Source organism: Lytechinus pictus, chromosome 11, assembly GCF_037042905.1.
Source record: "Lytechinus pictus isolate F3 Inbred chromosome 11, Lp3.0, whole genome shotgun sequence".
In the NCBI taxonomy this organism is placed as follows: domain Eukaryota; kingdom Metazoa; phylum Echinodermata; class Echinoidea; order Temnopleuroida; family Toxopneustidae; genus Lytechinus; species Lytechinus pictus.
In genome coordinates, this window is record NC_087255.1 from 5,633,003 (window position 1) to 5,655,027 (window position 22,025).

The following is a 22,025-nucleotide window of genomic DNA, read 5'->3' on the forward strand; positions in this document are numbered from 1 at the left end:
ATGATCAATCGCTATTAATCTTTGTGATCTGAAGCCCTGGGGCTGGGGGCCATTTCATATTAGTTATACATTTTTCAAAACTTGTTCATATATGTGATATGTTGCATTGTTGAGGATACTATTGTATAGGAGGCCCACACTGAAATCCTAATGTGTAGAATTATTGTACAAAAGAACTCTTTGGATTAGAAATGAAGATATGATCCTTTCAACATTGATAACAATATGCCAGTTGTGTGTTTTGAATAGGGATAATCCAAAGGGACTGTCCCTATTTTGAGGAAAAGGAAAGAGCAGTTTCCCTAAAAATGGCCCTGCAACCTTTTTTGATGAAAATATCCATCTAGTGCATTATACGAATGTACAAAGGCTACAAATGTTCTTCATGATACTTTATCTGGGTTGGTTGAATTTTATAAACAAAATATCAAAATTTTGATCGGGTCACATTGCTGTGGAGGCTGCAGTCAGTAGCAACAATTTTTGAGGTAACTCTTCAAGAATTTCTCGTGTTGAGATCAGAAGATTAATAATTTGTTAGGAATATTTTTTTAAACAAATTCTTTTCATCATTTGTCTGTTTTACATGTATGAATTGTAAAGTACATGTAGGCAATGAAAATTCTCTTATTTGCATTTTTCATCTCTTCTCTTCCTTTCTCCTCATGTCAAACTACAGACAATATTAAGATGAGGTAATAAATGCTCCTCCTATTTAAAACCTAATTTTATAAACATGGTTCTAGCTGGGAAACATTGATAAAAACATTAGGATTTGCATAGTGCACATATCCACCTTGCTATGTGTTAAAGGCACTCCTATATTACCTCGGCTATTAAAGCTAGTCTACCAATTCCGGTGCGCACAGCTTTTTGAGGAATTATTTCCTGCCGGTACCGATTTACCTCATCTGGGTTGAGTGCAGCACAGTGTGGGTAAATTTCTTGCTGAAGAAAAACACGCCATGGATTGGAATCGAACCCACGTCCTTCAGATTGAAAGACATGAGTCTTGACCGCTAGACCACAAAGCCCCGACACAATATACCTCGTTCTCTTTATCTTGCGATCTGTTATGACTTGCCTTTCATAGCAGATTGATCACGATAAAAATTTAGTCCAAATTTTTTTCTACAATCAAATGGATTGCCACAACTGACCTCAACTTCTGATAAGGTCTGATATGATCACAATGCTTGCTGTTAATTGCGATTTTCGACCACGGTTTCAATCATGGTGTAATAATGATAATAATAATATGTCCATTTAATACATAGCCCAGTTACTATGTGCATATACTCAACTGCGCTTTGATACTTGGTATCATATTATTACCCCGGCTGTAGCTGAGCCGCTATATTAATAGGCGCTGAAGTGTTCAAGGAATGAATCCTACCGGGTACCCATTCACTTCACCTGGGTCGAGTGCAGCACAATGTGGATAAATATCTTGCCTAAGGAAATTACGCCATAGCTGGGATGAAGCGTGACTGTGGGAACGTGTACATGTAAATGTAGGTATTTGCAATGGCCCACAATTGTGCGCAAATAATTGGGCCCCTTAAAATGGTATTGTTCTATAAAACTAAACTAGATCCACAATTGCTTGAATGTTGTTCAATTTTTGCCATTTTTTTATCAACGCTCGTTTTCATACTGATGTTTTATATGCAGGAACGAAAGGAAAGGCCACAATGAATGTTTGGATGATATCTACTCTGTTCCTTCTGTCTTTGATCTGTATTGTGTCTGGACACGGTGATGAAACGCATGATGAATTTCAAGGGGTAGGTCTGGCTTGTAGACTATTTCATGTGTACCATTAATAATCGTGACAAAATGAATAATAAATCACAGAATTGTTGATGTTCATGTTCGTCAATAAATGGATTATTTGATGATTTCAATTAAATAGTAAATTTGGAAATGAATAGATTGATAAAGAGATACTGTATATGTAAAGAATGAAAGAGAATGAAAGTTAATGAAACTTGAAAGAACAAAAAAATGAAGCGATAAATGAATGAATGAAGGAATGATCACATTGATTAATGAACAGATGAATAGATGGATGGATGGATGAAAGAGTGAATGAGTGAGTATTAAAGAGTGGATGCATGAATGAATGAATTTATAACTGAATGAATGAATTAGTGAAGGAATGAATTCATATTCTAATGAAAGAATGAATGAACACACATTATACAGTATATTCATTAAATTTGTAAATTTGGTGAATATTATTAAACTTTGCAGACTGGATGCCTGATGAGCATAACACGATTGAAGTGCCAGTCCTCACTTCTATTAAGAAATTTAAACAAGAGCATGAGATACATAATACGCAACAAACCAATATCAAAAATAGATGGAAAAAAAAATTGTTATCCAGCTACACATGTATCTTGTTCATGTAAAACATTTGACATTTATTAAATTGCAGACCGAGAATTTGATATTTTTAGGTCAATGCCACTTTGCTATTAAAGGGCATATTTCTACAGCACAAACAGGAACAGTTCAGAAGGACACAGAAAATATCCCAGCCAATAAGAGGGGCTGTGAGGCTGTGGTCTTGGATTGATTTAGGCCTGGTGGGTGTTTCATAAAGTTGTTCGTAAGTTACGAGCGACTTTAAGAACGACTGGTGATCCTTTCTTGTGTTAAAGGGTGTACACCAAAATGTTCATTGGCGATGGTTAAGCACGTAACAAAGGATCACCAGTCGTTCTTATAGTCGCTCGTAACTTACGAACAGCTTTATGAAACACCCATCAGGCTTAAATTAATCCAAAACCACAGCATCACAGCCCGTTGCATTGGCTGGGATATTCTATGTGTTCTTCTGAACTGTTCCTGTTTGTGCTTTAATATAGAAATATGCCCTTTTATAGCAAAGTGGCATTGAACTAAAAATATCAAATTCCCGGTCTAAAATATAACAAATGTCAAATGGTATTTTGGGGGCCAAAATTTTAATAATGAATTTATATTTGTCTTGTTTCTCTCTAAGGATCCGTACAGCAATGATGGATGCGATCAAACCAGAGGATGCTTTGGGTGCAGCGGGGGTAGTGTACCCTGTGATGTGAGTGTCGCATGGGAGCCAAACCCACATATAGGCGCGGTCAAATTCACACTGTGGGGGCAGAAGGTCCAGGACAACGCCCACGTATCAGTAGGGATAACGAGAAGTCAAAGTATGGTAAGACTTTTTTTTATACTATATTCTTATTCATCTGTCCTAGTGTAGTTGAAGAGCAAGGCCCCGTCTTACAAAGAGTTACGATTGATCCGATCAATCTCAAGTTTATGGAAATCCATCAATGTCAGAATTTCTTCTACAGGAAGTTTGTAAAATGTTCTTTGTAAACAAAGGAGAACACACCAAATAGTCAAGAAATCAATGAATTTATGGATATACATTCATATCTAGAATTTTTTTTGAGCAAACATGCATTTTAGATGTTGACGTGGCTGGCTTTCCATACTTGCGATTGATCGGATCAATCGTAACTCTTCGTAAGACAGGCCCCAGGAGTAGAAGATAAGACTCCTGCCCTATATAAATCTACTTGCCGTCTCTCTCAACTACTCGAGCCTTTTTCATCATCTCTCCAACTACTTGACCTCTATGCTTCACGTACGTGAACCGCCTATAGGCTATGTATCACCTCAGCGGAGCCCGCCATTATAAAAGCCCTCTCGCGGTAGGTCGCCTAGCAATCTGGCCGCCGTACAGCCCAGGATAGTGGAGTTGGTCGTGGAATTTACAAAATATGCAGCTGTTCTATATTTTCTGTTTAACATGGACCCCTACGAAAAACAGCATTTGCTGATAGGGTGTTCCATCCCACGAGTGGTAAATAGATAAATATTTTTAAATAAACATACAGTGAGATGTTGATGATATTGGGCAAACTTAATACGATAATTCCCAAACCTTGACAATTCTATCATTTTTAACTATACAGTCAATGTTACACATTCTTGATCTAAGATTGACTTTTTGTAATTCAGGAAGTAAACAATAATTCTCGAAAATGAAATCATTCATGTGTCAGGTATATTCCGAGCATTTTAAATATCGGTAAACTATCAATTTCCCAAACTGAGTATCAAAATTAAGCACCAAAACTGCACAGTGGTCATGGCAAGGGGAAAGGTACGTGGAATTTACCACCCGACACCAGTATCTGACTGGATAATCTGGATGGACAGCCAGGGCGACCAATTGTCTGCGCACGCTAAAATTTATCATTCTGCGGCTCGCGTTCTAAGAATGAACTTGATTTTTCTCTTCATTACAAAACTCATCATGAAAAATGTTATCCAACATGAATTACTACACTCCTAAGATTTATTGTTATGTATCATTTACACAACAATACGATGATATGATAGCCCTCCTTCGGGCGAACAGTTGGTATAGTAGTTGGAGTCTAACAATTTTCTTTTAGAAATATAACAAAAATTAACCTGATTTCGAAGGCCTGCTATTTCCTTATAAAGCCGAGAAAAAGTAATCTATTAACATCATCAGTTCAGGAAAATTATAGTAAATACAATAAGATGATTTTTAAAACAATAAAAAATTATGAAGATATTGAAAATAAGGATTTTGAAATGCTATATAAAATTTACGCTATATTTTCGTAAATTTTTGCACTTTGTATCACTCATCAAAATGAGTGATAATTCGAAATCTTACCCACACTTGTAAATTCGATATAGGTTGATACACCAATAGTCAATGTAAATGATAGATATTCATAGCCTTACTAAATTTTAAAGGAGAATCCAACCCAAATAAAAACTTGTTTTTATAAGAAAAAGAAAAGTCAGACAATTTGATAGGTGAAAGTTTGAACAATATTGGACAAACAACAAGAAAGTTATGAATTTTTAAAAGTTGTAAATATTGGTAATCACTATACCCATGGAGACTTCAAATTGGCTGCATATGGGATGTCATAGTGATGTAAGGCAAGGACTACTCTTCCATGTACTCTAATACATATTATGGCTAATATGTCATTTTCCCCAAAAGTTTTATTTCAAATTATATTTTTCTTTCATGAGGACATAAAACAATATACTACCTGGGTTATATTTAGATGACTGCCCCAGGGGAATGGGTACTTAGGAGAAAACCACAAATCCCTGATAATTGTACATGGCCTATGGGAGAGTTGTCCTTGCCCCTTGTCATAATTTACTTACCTAGTTGCCAATTTGAAATCTGCATAGTATTAGTGATCTCAATTTTAAAGCAGCTATAACTATCTTATTGCTTGTCCGATTTCTTTCAAACTTTCACCATTCTGTTAAATTTATTTTTCTCCTTCCAAACACAACATTTAATGGCCAAGGCTGGATTCCCCTTTAACGATTCCATTGGTTTTTAGGATTTTAATATTGCAGACATTATGGAGAGTGAGCAAAACGATGCTAACAGGGTTGCTAGGCGCGAAAATCTGATTTAGCTCTGCCCACTTTTTACACTGAGTTGAAGGGATTAACGTACGTGGCTTTCTGGTTTACAGTCCTTTGAAGGACTACACTCATTTCAGAAAGATACTCTACTTCCTAACATCCACTTTCCTTAAAGGAGAATGAAACCCTTGAAACCAGCTGAATCCATATCAAAGAGAAAAATCAAACAAACATATTGTTGAAAGTTTGAGGAAGATTGAATGAATAATAAGAAAGTTATGAGCATTTGAATATTTAGATCACTAATGCCATGTAGATCCTCCTATTGGCAATGCGACCAAGATCTGTGATGTCACACACGTACAACTCCCTCATTACTTTAGTACTTATTTCACTTATATTCTCACTTTTATAGAGTCTATCACAAGGTGATGTGTTCTCTTTATGAGAGGACAAGTACAGAGGTTTCACAACATTATATCATTGATGAATCATTTGTCATATGATTAGAATGAGCAAAAAGAGATGTTTTGGGGTATATTTTCAGTGTTCAAAAGGGGAGAGTTGTTCATCTGTGACATCATAGATCTTGGTCGCATTGCCAATGGGAGGATCTCCATAGCATTAGTGATCTCGACATTCAAATGCTCATAACTCTTCTATTGCTAGTCCTATTTTATTCAAACTTTTGTTGATCTTATTCTTTGATTTTTCTGCTTTCACAAAAGCTAACTTGCTCCAAGAGTTTCATTCTCCTTTAAAAGGAAAATGAAACCTTTGAAACAAGATAGCCTGTGTTAGAACAGAAAAATCAAACAGATCAACAAAAGATTGAGAAAAATTGAATAAATAATAAGAAAGTTTGAAGTTTAGATCATTATCATAAAGTAGATCCTCAGCTGGCAATGTGACAAAGATGTGTGATGTCACATGTGAACAAATTTCCCATTACTTTTCTATATATTTCTCTTAAACTGCCTCTTTTATCTATCAGTTGATCATGTATTCTTTCTATAAGAGGGCATGTAATACAGATTTTTAAAGAATACATTATGGATAAAGACTTACATGTAGTATCACCATAAGAAAGAGCAAAAATAGGGGTATTTTATAGTCCCTCACAGGGAAAGTTGTTCACATGTGACATTGCCAGTGGGAGGATCTCTTTAGCATTAGTGATCGCAATATTCGAAACTTTCTCATTGTTTGTCCAATTTTTTGTACCGTAAGCCACTTCTTTGATTGTCCACACCACCATGCAAACCTTTAAACATCCAATTTCCATGTTCTCTGACGAAAGCTGTTGAAATTACACACAATTGTTGTTTTTGTTATTGTTATTGTTGTCATTGATATTATTCAATTTGATTAATAGTATTGTCATAATTTGTTATTATTGTTGTTATTGTTATTATCTGTAGGATGAAGCTGATGTGTATACGTGTATCAGTGATGACTCTGGAATGGGCATGGCAAGATCATGGAATCCAACAACTGGTCGGACAACAATTCAGCAGCCACTGGTAAGTATGGTACACTTTTTTAGACTTTTAAAATACTTTTTTATACTTTTTATACTTTTTAAAGACTTTTAAAATACTTTTTTATACTTTTTTATACTTTTTATACTTTTTTATACTTCTTTTTAATACTTTTGTATACTTTTTTTAAATACTTTTTTATAGATTTTTTTATACTTGTATTCTGTTCATGTTTCAAGAATCTTTATGAATAGAAAGTTTATGCTTTGACATTGCTTGACCACATCAAGAACATAGAAAATGTATTGTCTTATGCCATTCATGACATAGCCCAACCATGAATTTTTTTTTTTTAATCGGCAAACTTGGATTCTGGACAAACAACATATTTGCAATTTTTCATCAGCTAGAAGGTAGAATACAATCTTTTTCTGAATAATGTCAAAATCAATCACAAATTTTGATTTTTGCTTTAAAAAGGTCAAAATATTTTCCCCAAACACAATGTGTAGCCCCCCCCTGAACATTTCTGGCTTGCTACGCTACTTTTTCACATGTCGGAATGTTCATGTGAAGTGTTATTGAAACATTTTGCAATATTGGATCGCAAATGGATCATGCAGTGTGAAATAATGTCTGACGTCCCGAGTAATTTGACTTAGGCAGACTCGCGCTCTTTTGTTTGATTACAGAAAGGTGTCTTTAATCAAGAGGTTACTGAAGTTAATGGAGAGATCCGTTGTCAGTTTTACCGGAATATGTCGCTGAATGATGGAGATGAGATGTTCTTTAATATTAACGGCACCAACTACTTTCTCATTCTGTCAGCTGGCAGTGCAAGTGGTGGTAAGCATTGTTTATCAACAATTTCAATTTAGAAGAAAGAAATCTCTCCTTCAGAGCTTCAGAGAGAAAGAAATAATAACTGGTGGTATCGGTGTTGACTGATAGTATTGGTGTTGACTGGTGATATTGGTGTTGACTGATAGTATTGGTGTTGACTGGTGATATTGGTGTTGACTGGTGGTATTGGTGTTGACTGGTGGTATTGGTGTTGACTGGTGGTATTGGTGTTGACTGGTGGTATTGGTGTTGACTGGTGGTATTGGTGCTGACTGGTGTTATTGGCATTGACTGATGGTATTGGTGTTGACTGGTTTTATTGGTGCTGAGTCGTGGTATTGGTGTCTACTGGTTGTATTGGTGTTGACTGGTGGTATTGGTGCTGACTGGTAGTATTGGTGCTGACTGGTGGTATTGGTGTTGACTGGTGGTATTGGTGCTGACTGGTGGTATTGGTGCTGACTGGTGGTATTGGTGTTGACTGGTGGTATTGGTGCTGACTGGTGGTATTGGTGCTGACTTGTGTAATTGGCATTGACTGATGGTATTGGTGTTGACTGGTTTTATTGGTGCTGAGTCGTGGTATTGGTGTCGACTGGTTGTATTGGTGTTGACTGGTGGTATTGGTGCTAACTGGTAGTATTGGTGCTGACTGGTGGTATTGGTGTTGACTGGTAGTATTGGTGCTGACTGGTGGTATTGGTGTTGACTGGTGGTATTGGTGTTGACTGGTGGTATTGGTGTTGACTGGTGGTACTGGTGTTGACTGGTGGTATTGGTGTTGACTGGTGGTATTGGTGTTGACTGGTGGTATTGGTGCTGACTGGTGTTATTGGCATTGACTGATGGTATTGGTGTTGACTGGTTTTATTGGTGCTGAGTCGTGGTATTGGTGTCGACTGGTTGTATTGGTGTTGACTGGTAGTATTGGTGCTGACTGGTGGTATTGGTGCTGACTAGTTGTATTGGTGTTGACTGGTGGTATTGGTGTTGTCTGGTTGTATCATGTTGACTGGTGATAGTGGTGTTGACTGATGGTATTGAGTTTGACTGGTGATAGTGTTTAGTAGTGGTATTGGTGTTGACTTGTGGTATTAGTGTTGACCAATGGTATTGGTCTCGACTCATGATAGTGGTGTTGATTGGCGGTATTGTTGTTCAGTGGTGGATTTGGTGTTGGCTAATGGTATTGGGTGTTGACTGGTGGTACTGGTGTTGACGGATGGTATTAGTGTTGATCAATGGCATTGTTGACAAACTTGGGTGTTGGCTGGAGGTTAAATGTACATGTATTGATGTTGACTAGTTGTACGGGGTGTTGACTGGCGGTACATGTTTTCTTGTTGACTGGTGGTATTGTTGATAGGTATATCAGTGTTCATTACCAGTTCTAAAGGTAACTCTGAATGATCAGTGGTGCCGGATTGCTGAGAGCACAGATAGTTTTTTAGTGGCAAGTAAGAATTGTTAACTCCAAATAGTGTTTCCCTCCAATCCTATGCATTTTATATGAAAGAATACCTACCTGTATATAAATCCCTAAACATGAACTGTTAATGTACATACAGATCAAATAAAAGCTACAGTATATTAACTGTCTGGAATTTATAAATAAAAAATACTTCTCAAAACTCTGAATTGCCAAAACCCCCCAATTTTTAACAATTATGAGGTTTTAGCTGGTTGATCACATGTACGTAGTCCCATGTTCAGTTACAGCATGAACAACAACAACAAAATGCTGTGGAATGAGTTTATCCCAGAATTCAATTTTCTTTTGTAGGCCAGGGTCAAGGACACAGTCCAGGTGCAAACAGAGGCGTGTCATCGACCGAGATTGACCTTTCTCAGACGTTCTCTGCAGAAGCTGGAGAAGAGGATGCTTTCTTGATGAAATTACATGGTACGTTACATATAGGCCTGGACTCTATTAAGGAGTTTGGTCTAAACCTAGACAATAAAGTCTTTATTAAAATTTTAAGAAATTATGGGAAGTCAAAAAATATAAAAAATTGCTTTAGGTTGCACAGGCTCAAAACATTTCCCATAGACTCGTGTGTTAAAGTGGCACTTACAAAAATTCATAAAAAATAAGGATGAAATTCGAGGGTTGAACGTGTACTACCAGTGGATAAGGAATACATGTATATCTGACATTCCATATCTGACCAGAAAAGGGTACCTCGACCGGCTCATTTTGAAAATAAATCGGCATTTATGAAGACTATGCTTGACAGGATCAAATTCAGCACCCGAGACAGTAAAATTGCCCCTTTTTTTCCGCCAGTCAAATTTAGTTCCAAACTTGGTGATATATCTTTGTTACCAAAAATAGAATCAGTGTTAGATGGACAATCATACTTATTCACTTTTGTCAATCAGCAATATCAAATTTAAAGGTCAAGTCCACCCCAGAAAAATGTTGATTTGAATAAATAGAGAAAAATGAAACTAGCGTAATGCTGAAAATTTGATCAAAATTGGATGTAAAATAAGAAAGTTATGACATTTTAAAATTTCGCTTATTTTTCACAAAACAGTTATATGCACAACTCAGTGGTATGCAAATAAGAGAGTCGATGATGTACATCACTCACTATTTCTTTTGTTTTTTATTGTTTGAATTATACAATATTTCATTTTTTATAGATTTGACAATAAGGACCAACTTAACTGAACCATAAAATGTTATAACAATGGTAATGCCACATGTTCAGGGAGGAATAAAACTTGGTTTCACAGGACTATGAGGAGAAAATTTCATATTTCATATAGTGAAATACAAAAGAAATAGTGAGTGATGTCATCAGTTCCCTCATTTGCATACCGACCAGGATGTGCATATAACAATTTTGTGAAATTAAGCGAAACTTAAAATTATACAACTTTCTTATCTTACATCCGATTTTGATGAAATTTTCAGAGTTTTGTTTGTTGGATTTTTCTCTTTTTAATCAAATCAACTTTTTGTTGGGGTGGACTTGTCCTTTAATCCACAACTTTAGACTTGGGTTAGGATTGAGCCCGAGATCAGAATACTGGCCATAGCGTCTACAGGAATTATTTGTACACTCCTAGCAACACCATAAAAGGAGAAAATGAACTAGACGGTGCTTGAAATAAAACAAAAATCCTTACCTGGCTCTCATTAAATCTGGGGCCTGTTGCAGAAAGAGTTGCAATCAATCGCAACTCGATAAATCATGCGCAACTTGATTTTCAACCAATCAACAGCGCGCATTTGGGACTTGCGATTGATTTTTTGACTTGCGTTTAAACGCAACTCTTTCTGCAATGGTCCCCTGATCAATTAAATGTGAGTTCATTGTTCTACTTTTTTACAAACTGTAATCAGTCATACCTGATTGATTTTGAATCATGAAATATTTTCATACATATCTGTGATCATTAAATAATCATGACATATTTTTTCTGATATTATTCTTGCTGCCTCATTTGCTATATACAAGGTTTCCAATGTGATTTTCCTTTCATATTTCACTTCCTGTCAAAAACAATTCAGCCTTGCTAAATGGAATGTTTCTTATTTATTCCTGTATAAATATGTTGAATAAATAAATAAATGAATAATAAATGATAGTATCTGAATTTTACATCAAATGACGTGATACCATCCAATCAAATACATGTAATATATTATTGTAATATGAATATCTACATGTAATATCCACATGTATGTCCATTTACATGTATCTCCACGTTGCCTCATACATGTAAATATCACTTGGATAGGTCTCGCTAGTGTAGGTTACATGGTGGCATTTTGACCAATCACTAGCTAATATAAATATATAATATCCACATGTATGTCCATTTACATGTACATGTATCTCCACGTTGCCTCATACATGTAAATATCACTTGGATAGGTCTCGCTAGTGTAGGTTACATGGTGGCATTTTGACCAATCACTAGCTATTATATCCTACATATTATACATGTATGTAAAGTATTGTTGTAATATGAAAATTAATATCTTGTAGGTTGCTTGATAATTACTGCATGGATAGGTCTGGCAAGTGTAGATCATGTGATACTATTTGCACCAATCACTAACTAGTATCAATTTATCCTACATAGTATATGTAAATTATGTTAGTAATTAATATGAAAATTAATATCTTGTAGGTTGCCTGATGATTATTGCTTGGCTGGGTCTAGCAAGCGCCGGTCTCACCATGGCACGTTACTTCAAACCAATGTGGCCAGACTCCAAACTCTGTGACGTTAAAATCTGGTTCGCTGTAAGTTAAATCCTCAAAGAGTGGCAGATCCAAGTCGGGGGCACAAGGGACACAGGCCCCCGATATTTATCTGAGATTGGCCCATTGAATATACATATTAATATAGCTCAAATTAAACAAAATGTCATTTACTCCCCCTATGGATCCGCCATTATAAAGAGAACTAATAAATGAGCTTGTCTTTATTTTTACTGTAAATAATTGATATCACTGTGCTATAAAAGCCCCATATCATTCATTACCTTGACATTCAATATAAAGACCAAAGTTGGCTATAGAATTTTCTTCTTTAGATTTCATGTCACCTGGAACCCCCCCCCCCCCCCAACCTAACAGAGTTAGACCATGGCTCAAGTTAAACCTGACTTTAGAATACGGACCATAGGGTTTGGGTGGCTAAGTCATATAAAGTGATATTAAAAGTTAACCAGTGATTTTATTGCACGTCAGAGTCGGGCAAATGAGTACGCATACGTCTGATCCCGGACCTTATGTGATGTGTGTGTGTTTCCCAGTTCATATTGGGAGAACATTATACCATCAAATTAAAATGGAACAATTTACGAAGTGAAGTAAAAATGAAAAACATTAGGGTCTGATGAACGAAAAGGTTCTGTCATTTCAAGGAATTACTCCCGTTTTTTTTTTTTTTTTTAATTTCAGATGCATAGAGCATGGATGGTATTAGCAGTGTTGCTGTTCACAATCGCTTTCATCGTTATATTCGTTCATGTTGGTGGATTTCTAGAGCTGAGTGAAACTGCTGAGGTGAGTCCAATGAAAGCAAATAATTTTCCCTTTTAGGGGATATTTTCACTGTAGACCTTATTTTCATCCCAAAAATTTTGGATTATTTTTCTTCAGTTCCACTTTTGATTTTCTCAGAATGCTTAATTACCTCTTTTAAAGGGTAACTTGCCAATCGTCCACTGCCAACTTGTCCACTCACCACATGGACTACTATTTAGTCTAATGCCATTCTGTCATCAACATTTTGTCTAACAACCATTTGGTCCAATCATCACTATGTCTAATCACCATTTCGTCTATTTCCATTTCTTCTAATAACCAGTTGGTCTAATACCCATTTTCTTTTCATTCATTTGCACAATTAACACTTCAGTTTAATTAGACCAAATGGTATATGGACCAAACGATAGTAGACGAGTTGGAAATTGGACGAATTGGCTTTAGACGAATTGGAAATAAACCCTTATTGATAATTCTTTTTTTTTTTTCTCAGTTCAAACAATAAACCATCAGAGGGACGGCCATTTGCACCCACATATTGTGCCAGAATAATGCAATTGTAAAACATTCCATATACATAGTCTCTATGTGTGTGGACAATTTGTTATAATTTTGTATAGGGTTATTATATACAAATGCTTCTTAAAAAAAGGTATGTTTTTAACACAGAATTTGTAGAAGTCTGTCATAGATCTTATATTAGTTGTTCCACAATTTAGCTGCCGTTTTCCCAAAAGCTCTATCACCAAAACATATGTAAAACATATCATACACTAATTTTGCTTGGGCGTTAAAATAATTACTCACATTTGCAACCTTTGAAGCCTCCAAGCGCACTCGGCATGTTGGAACTGCTGCAAAGCTACCTTGTGCATTTAATCCTTACTGCTGCCCTTGATAATGTTTACTTGTATTCATTGAAAGTATCCAAAGATACTACAAGAGGAAGATCGGACAGTACATAGAGCGCACAATGAAATGCTTGGGAAGAGCGCCCCACAGCGTTAAATCTTCGCCAGCCTTCGCGTATGGCAATTTTTGGTTGTGTACAAAACATATGAGGGAAATGGAGGAATAGACGGTTTTTTTCTCACCTGCGAAGCAGAGTGAGACTATAGGCGCCGCTTTTCCGACGGCGGCTTCAACACCAAATCTTAACCGAAGGTTAAGTTTTTGAAATAACAGCATAACTTAAAAAGCGTACGGACCTAGTTCATGAAACTTGGCCATAAGCTTAATCAAGTATTACTAAACATTCTGCCTGAGTTTTGAGTCACATTACCAAGGTCAAAGGTCATTTAGGGTCAATGAACTTAGACCATGTTGGGGGAATCAAAATCTTAACCTAATTTGAAATGTCATCATAACTTACAAAATATATGGACCTAGTTCATGAAACTTGGACATAAGGTTAATCAAGTATTGTTGAACATTCTGCCTGAGTTTTGAGTCACATGACCAAGGTAAAAGGTCATTTAGGGTCAATGAACTTTGGCCAAATTGGGGGTATTTGTTGAATTACCATCATAAATTAAAAAGTTTATGGATCTGATTCATGAAACTTAGACATACATGTAAGAGTAATCAAGTATCACTACACATCCTGTGCAAGTTTCAGGTCACATGATCAAGGTCAAAGGTCATTTAAGGTCAATGAACTTGTGCCAAGTTGGGGGTATTTGTTGAATTACCATCATAACTTTGAATGTTTATTGGTCTAGTTCATACAACTTGGATGTAAGAGTAATCAAGTATCACTGAACATCCTGTGCAAATTTCAGGTCACATGAACAAGGTCAATGAACTTTGGCCATGTTGGGGGTATTTGTTGAATTACCATCATAACTTTAAAAGTTTATGGATCTGATTCATGAAACTTTGACATAAGAGTAATCAAGTATCACTACACATCCTGTGCGAGTTTCAGGTCACATGATCAAGGTCAAAGGTCACTTAAGGTCAATGAACTTTGGCCATGTTGGGGGTATTTGTTTAAATAACCATCATAACTCTGAAAGTGTATGGAACTAGTTCTTAAAAAACTTAGACATAGAGTAATCAAGTATCATAGAACATCTCATGTAAGTTTCAGGTCACATGACCAAAGTCAAAGGTCATTTAAGGTCATTGAACTTTGGCCAATTTGGAGGTAATTATTAGATGGCTTTCATAACTTTAAAAGTTTATAGATTTAGTTTATAAAATGTGGATATAGAGGTAATCAAGTATCACTGACAAGTCTTGTGTTGCATTATCAAGGTCAAATGTCATTTATTGTCAATGAACGTAGTATTGTATCATTATATGAATGGTGTTTTTTGTGAATAATTATTTTATAGTAGTTTCAAAGTCAGCACTGCTGCTATATTGAATCGCGTGATGCAGGTGAGACTGCCAGAGGCGCTCCACTTGTTACATTTTAAGATTTTTTTTCTTCAAATTATTTTCCATTAAATTAGAGATGAATATATTTTGGAGGTCTCTGGGACAGAAAAGGGTGGAATCATCCACATGCATTGCCCTGGTGCCCTCTCCCAAATCCCTTCTCTCATTTTCCCTGTACGTTTTGTACACAGTAGCGTGCCGATGTGCAATGGTTTACTTACTCAACGCTAGTGGGCGCCCTTCCCCATGAGCATATATCGAGCGTTTAAAAAAATCGCCGAAGTGTCTTCCCCTTGTAGTACCTTCGCTAAATCCTCGACGATATATTAAAAACATTTGTTATTGTCTCTTGTTATCCTTCGCAGGGTCGTCGACGCTTTTCCCATGCTATACTAGGAGTGATTGTAACAGCTCTTGGCATCAGTAATCCTGTCATGGCCATCTTTAGGCCGCACCCCGGTACTCCTAAGTAAGTTTTGAGGGGCATGGTAACAAATTATACCAAATATCCCTTCTTTATTCAGTTTGATACATTGAAATTATTATGATCATTGACGGTAATGGGATTCCATTTTGACTTGGATATTTTTGTGCCTCTTTTGATTTCCATTGTTGTGTGCTAAAGATGAAGAAAATGTACAGTATTGTCTGCATATTGACTTAATTTTTCATTCAGTATTTTCTATGGAGATTTCTGTGATACTTTTATGTGGAGATATCATTATGCCAAGAATTTCTACAAGACCAAAAGGAAAAGGTAGGGAGAGAAGGGCACCCCTGTGGTACTCCCCGCTTTATTGGGAAAGGGTTCAAGGAGAATCTGTTATCAATAACACATCCTTCAATATTAGAATATAACAATTGTACCCAAACGGACAAAACATTCATCAAAACCAAGCTTATGTAACACTGTGTACCAAAAATACTTACTAAAAGAAATTATATTGGCCAAAATTTTAAAATCATTTTAATGTGAAATAGGAGCCTAATTTTTCAATAGAATTATGTATTTTTTATTGTGGGGGGGGGGGGGGAATAAAGTGATAATTCCTCTACACATTGAAGGGAAATGCTAATTTATTTCACAAGATTCTTTAAAAACGGCACGTAATAAAATTAACCATCTATTTGTGGGTGAGTTTACTGGATTTGTATTATAAATGAGATTATTAAGCATTTAGTGTCAACTCTGGTTCATGTGATTTTAATCAATACCATTGATTTATTTTTCTTCTATTTTAGCCGACCAATTTTCAACTGGGCTCATTGGGCAGTAGGAATCAGTGCTCTTATTTTATCATGCAAGTATAATAGTTGAATAAATTGTTAAATTGGTGCAAGAATGACCTTAGTCCACATTTCTTTACTAAGGGTATTGTACAGATCAGGGCTCTTAAGCTGTGTTTGCACCAAAGTGACAAAGTACATTTATTCCTTGTAACTTTTTCAGATACAATCAAACCTGAAGGAAATTGTACTTAAGTCTACTGGGGATTGCCATTGAACCACGACCCTCTGTTTTATAGTCCATCCACTGAGCCACATTTATAAATTACATAGGTAATAACTGAATTGTTCTATATGGGAATAACGTGGTTCAAATGGGTGGCTAATTGCCTCGAGCACCTTGAATGTCTTAACAAAAGTGGGCTTTATCAATTAATGTTTTATTATGATAATCAAATGACTTCCAAATATCTTGATCTTTTGCTCCCTATCCAGTCGTGACGATAGGCCTCGCCCTGGTCCCTATTGATGGTAAGAACATACTCACCAACCTTCAGGGTTATACCTTCTATGTTCTCATCGGGTTCTGTGTCTTCATGGCCGTCATGTGGATAATCTTTGAATTAGTTCGATGTGCCACAGACAGCGAAGGTAAGAACTAGACCCTGTTTCACAAGACTTGTTATCAATCGCAGGTTACAAGATACTGTTGGAAGTACATGTAGGCCTGAGTCATCCCGGGCCCTTTTTTGACCGGTGCCCGCCTGGGATTTTTCGGCGGAGACCAGTGGACCGTCAAAATAAAGAAATACATATTTCCTTATCAAGATCTATATCGGAAGTTACACATGATACGCTGTACCATATTTCTAAACATTAATTCCAACAAGTAGAGCTATGAAAATGATGGTATCTAAGCAGGATATCTCAATTTCCCTGCCTGATTTTGTTCTGTTTGCATTGTATGCACTTTTAGTTACTCCACTGCAGAATTCCCGCGATATCAATCAATTGTTAATTGATCTATTTGATCTATTCTTTTCTCTCTGTATGCACCCTGAAAGGACGCACTGATGATATTCCTCTGGGTGACAAGAATGAGTCCGTACAAGTGTCGGATGACAGAAGCCCTTCGGTAAGTATATGGTTCCGTTCAATCTTTTAATGCGCAGGAAACATGGCTCGAAAGACAATGGCCCAAACTCACAAAGGTAGCTTCGGTTGTACCATGGTAAAAAATCATGGACCGTTCAGATTTGTGTACACAATTAGGCTTCATTTATTGCATAATTATAAATGCACGCTTTGTTCAGATCGTGCTACTAAATTCTCACTTGGATGAAGTGCGATATCGCAAATCTGTATAATTCATGGTTTTGTACCGTGGTATAATTGAAACCCCCTTTTTTTTATTCGGGCCATTTTGTTCAACCATGGCTGTGTTCAACCAACAACCTGAGAATCATGGTTGTAAAGACGTTTAGATCAATCATGATTAATTTTAATTAGTTTTGAAACATAGTATCTTTCAATATGTCAACAAAAAGTGCCTTCCTGGATAATTTCAAACAGAAAAATTGAATCTGGATGAGGTCAAGTCTTTGAGGAAGTAGTTTGATTTTAAATGCTTCAATGCTCGAAAAAAAAATTCCTCAAAATAAATTCTGTTCAATGTGATTTATTTGAGGAATATAGAAGAACTTTGAAAATAAGTGTAAGAAATTATTTTTGATAAATAGAGTTCCTAAAAACCCCAAATACAACCCATCTCTTGCCTTTGCTCCTAATCTTAATTTCTAACCCAAAGCTTATTTCATAAACCAACCTAATTTTGCAAATTAAAAGATAATACTGTGGAGTAAACACATGATAAAGGTCTAAAAAGCGTAATAAACTGTTCTCATGAATCTGAAGTCTATGTTTGTTTGTACATGATGTGTTGGTGTGAAAAATCTCTATTCATACTTAACTCATTCTATTTCATATACACTGTAGATATTTCATGGTAACTGGGATTAGAATTAAATCAAATGTTGATATCTGTAGCATTGTCATAAATTCTATTATTAATCTCTTTCATTATTTGTTATCGTTATCATTGTCTTTTTTAGAGTCAACTTGTTGTGTGGTAGAGTAGATGTTTTCTATATACACCAAGAACGTTATCAGGAACTGCTTTAATGTCACTTCTTGTTAATTGGTCTATGTTCTGTTTTCTAGCAATTCCATATGTTCTTCTATATGTTTCTGGAGTTTGTCGAGTCTACACTGTAGATGCAAATGACAGTTGCTTGCTGTATATAATCTTTCCTGTTATGCCTCGTCTCTTTGGCCCGTAGTCTATAACTCGAGTTTGATTTAAAATCTGGTCTCAAGTTGTGGTTTAAGTATGGATTGCCAATTGTGACACAAATCGGCTCCAATCTTCATTTCTCACTCAATTAATTCAGGGGCCGCGGAAGCGGGAGGGCTTCAGCCCCCCACTTTTTTCCAAAACCGTGTACAAAATGACCATATGATTGTGATTTTTTGCATGGCTCATCCCCCCCCCCCCACTTTGAAAACCGTTCCGTGGCCCCTGTAATTCATATGGGCTATTCCACGGTTACTCACGTTACATTTGGAGACACCTTGACTCATACTTGGAGCTGTAACTCCATTATTATTGATAGGAACTAAACATCTCTTTATCACAACATAGTACGCAGTCTGACTATCCTTTGTATAAAAACAAAACTTGGGAAATTTCATTATGCTCCTGGCAAATCTTTGAAATGTGTCGGTTACTCATGTTACATGATTTGGACATGCATAAAATGAAAAGTGGACATAAGTGAAAAGTGTCCTCATGCAAGGCTTTTATGAAAGTTGATTATATCCATTTCAAAGAAGTATATTAGGGAGACGAATTTGTATATAATTAAAAAAATAAAGAACACATGGTTTTTACTAGGGGTGCAGATAAAGTGGTTACTCACGTTACGGTTCAGATGGGCTATATGTACAAAGACACATTGAGCTCATGTCCATCAACCTATGGAATTGCCCATATCTACCTAAGAATGATAACTTTCATAGTTTTATCCACCATTAGAACATATGGAAAGAGCTAATCAAACATGAGAAGTACATGTATAGGATGTAAACACCATTTTGTTGAAATTTTTGGTTCCCTTATTTTAGCAAAGAGTTAGACCATTGATTAAGATAAACTTGGCTTTTTAAAGCCTTTGTCTCTACACCATTGAAAAAAAAAAAAAGTCCAAATTGAGATAAGCTTTCCTCTGAAGTTCTCATAACAATTAAACTTTGAAATGATTCTTGTGCAGTTCTTGCTAGTTCTCACAAAATTTGTGTGAATGTCGTGTGTACCATTGATGAGATGGAAATTAGATGATTGCATATAATTGAAAATAAGTGAATGACGAAGACTTGATTTAATTCATATATGCATTTCTGATTCAGTATGTGCATGTACAGCAAACAGGTTTTATGGTGAGTTATATAATAAGCAGTATTACATATATATATTTGCATCACTTCCTAGTTGACAAGCAGTTTAACTGAAATGGCATGGCCTTTCTGAATACAATCCTTAAAAATGGAGTAGTTTAATGGATTTCTTTTTATTCCAGTATTCATTTATCCTTATTTCATTTTATTGGGGGTTTTCTTTTGGTATTTTAGTAGTATTCAATTTAAGGGAGTAATCAATATGAAAATAATGTTGAATAATTGAATATAGGTAATTCTGTATTTCTCATTTTCATTGTATTATTTTACTCTGCTTCATGAATGTTAAACATTGATGAAATTATGCTGATGAATTAAGGAACAACTCACTTGTTACTTCTTGCTAATACATTGGCATCAGGAAGAATATAAATACTGGGATATTAGTCTTGACTCTATTACATGTACACAGCAGAAATTCATGAAGCTAATTATCTGGATTTTTTTCCTGAATTTTATGAAAAATGTTATGTTAAGCAATAAAGGAACAAAAGAACTATACAATTGTTTTTTGAAAAAAAGGGATAGTTTTGCTTCATGCATACAGGTTCATGTAGATGTCATTGTATGACAATTGTACCCAAATCCTAAATATTATGATTTCTTTTATTTGAAGCTGTACTTAATCTTCTCTTTAGCTTTGACCTCATTTTCTCACTTTCCACCCTTCATTGCTTCCGTCTTTAATATTCAAAGGGGAAGTCTACAGTTATGTCAAGGAGGTCTTTATTAAATCAATTTGACTTTTTATAATAGAGTTTGAACATAATAGAAGCATATCAATGAAGATTTTATGAAAAAAGTGAAAATCAACCAGAGGATGACAAAGTAGAGTTTATATTCATTTTTTTGTTAATAAATTTTGTAACTGCATATGATTATTCCACAAATTGTGTTTGCTCAGCACCAATATCATTTTTAATTTCTGAGAAAATTATGTATGAAAGCAATTTGCAACTGACGTTCAATTTCATCCTCTGTCAGATTTCTTCTTATTTTCATTGCTCTGCTTCTTCATTTTCCCCTTTATGTTCAAAATAATTTTGATTGAAGGTAGGGCTTCCTCTTTAATCATTATCTTGAACTTATTTTGCAAATTATGGTGAATATTTCTTTCTCTCCTGCTAGGGTTATTATGCAAGGTCTTCTCATGAAAGAATACAGACGACGAGAGAGGTGCAGTACTACCAAAAAAAAATCAACACAAATTTTTTGAAAAACATAAAAATGAAATCATACTCCCATGTTTGCATTGTATGCTTCTTTTCATTCTAATTGGGTTTTTTTCTCTTTTTTTGTTGTTTAACCCCCCCTCCCCCTTTTGCCTCTTGTTCACATACTTTTTCTGTCGATGTCTGTCTGTCTTTTTCCTGGCCTGTGCCTCTTCTCTCATTTTTCTTCTTTTTAATCTCCCCTCTCTTTCTCCCTTTCTTTTCCTCTCTCTCTCCCTATCCTTTCCTCGCCTCTCCCCACCCATCCCCTCTCTCCCTTCTCCCCTCCCTGCCTTCCCGCTTTTGCTCTCCTATCCCCACCCTTCCCCTCTTCCTGTCTACTCTCTCTCCCCCTTTACCTTTTGCTCACATACATGTACTTTCTCTCTCTCTAGCTCTTTCTAGTCTGTGCCTCTCCCTCTTCTCTAATTTTTATCCCCCCTCACCCTACCTATCCTTTCTTCTCATCTCTCTACCCATTCCCCCTCTCTCCCTTCTCCCCCCTCATGTGCCCTCTCCTCTGCCCTCTCTCATCTCCTCTCCCCACCCCTCTCCTCTCCTCTCTCTCCACTCCTCCCTTCTCATCTGCCCTCTCTCCTCTACTCTCCTCTCTTACCCCTCCCCTTCCCCCTCCTCTGCCCTACATTTATATCTTCTCTCCTCTCACCCCTCCCCTCTCACCCCTCTCCTTTTCCCATATCTTCTCTTTTCTCTCCTCTCCTGTCCCCTTCTCTTCTCCATCTCTCATTTCTCTTTCCTTCTTTCTTTCCTTATTTTATAGTTCTTCTATCTCTCTCTCCGTGTATCTGTCTTTCCCTTCCCTCTCCGATCCTATTTTTCCTCATGGTAGATAACATCTTGTTCACATCACTAAAATATGATGTTAAGGGGGTCCAGTCAAATATATGTGTATG

The 22,025-nt window shown here is 36.1% G+C and overlaps 1 protein-coding gene across 1 annotated transcript; it reads left to right on the plus strand.

The window, feature by feature from the left end:
• The first annotated feature begins 1,675 nt into the window (after positions 1-1,675).
• Positions 1,676-21,203, plus strand: LOC135155937 (putative ferric-chelate reductase 1). The gene is made up of 12 exons (XM_064106488.1): positions 1,676-1,787; positions 3,014-3,205; positions 6,858-6,959; positions 7,610-7,763; positions 9,544-9,663; positions 11,910-12,025; positions 12,689-12,793; positions 15,526-15,629; positions 16,403-16,461; positions 16,883-17,038; positions 17,452-17,522; positions 21,029-21,203. The coding sequence occupies exons 1-12, from the start codon at positions 1,695-1,697 to the stop codon at positions 21,173-21,175; spliced, it is 1,419 nt and encodes a 472-aa protein (XP_063962558.1). The 5' UTR covers positions 1,676-1,694; the 3' UTR covers positions 21,176-21,203.
• The last annotated feature ends 822 nt before the right edge of the window (positions 21,204-22,025 follow it).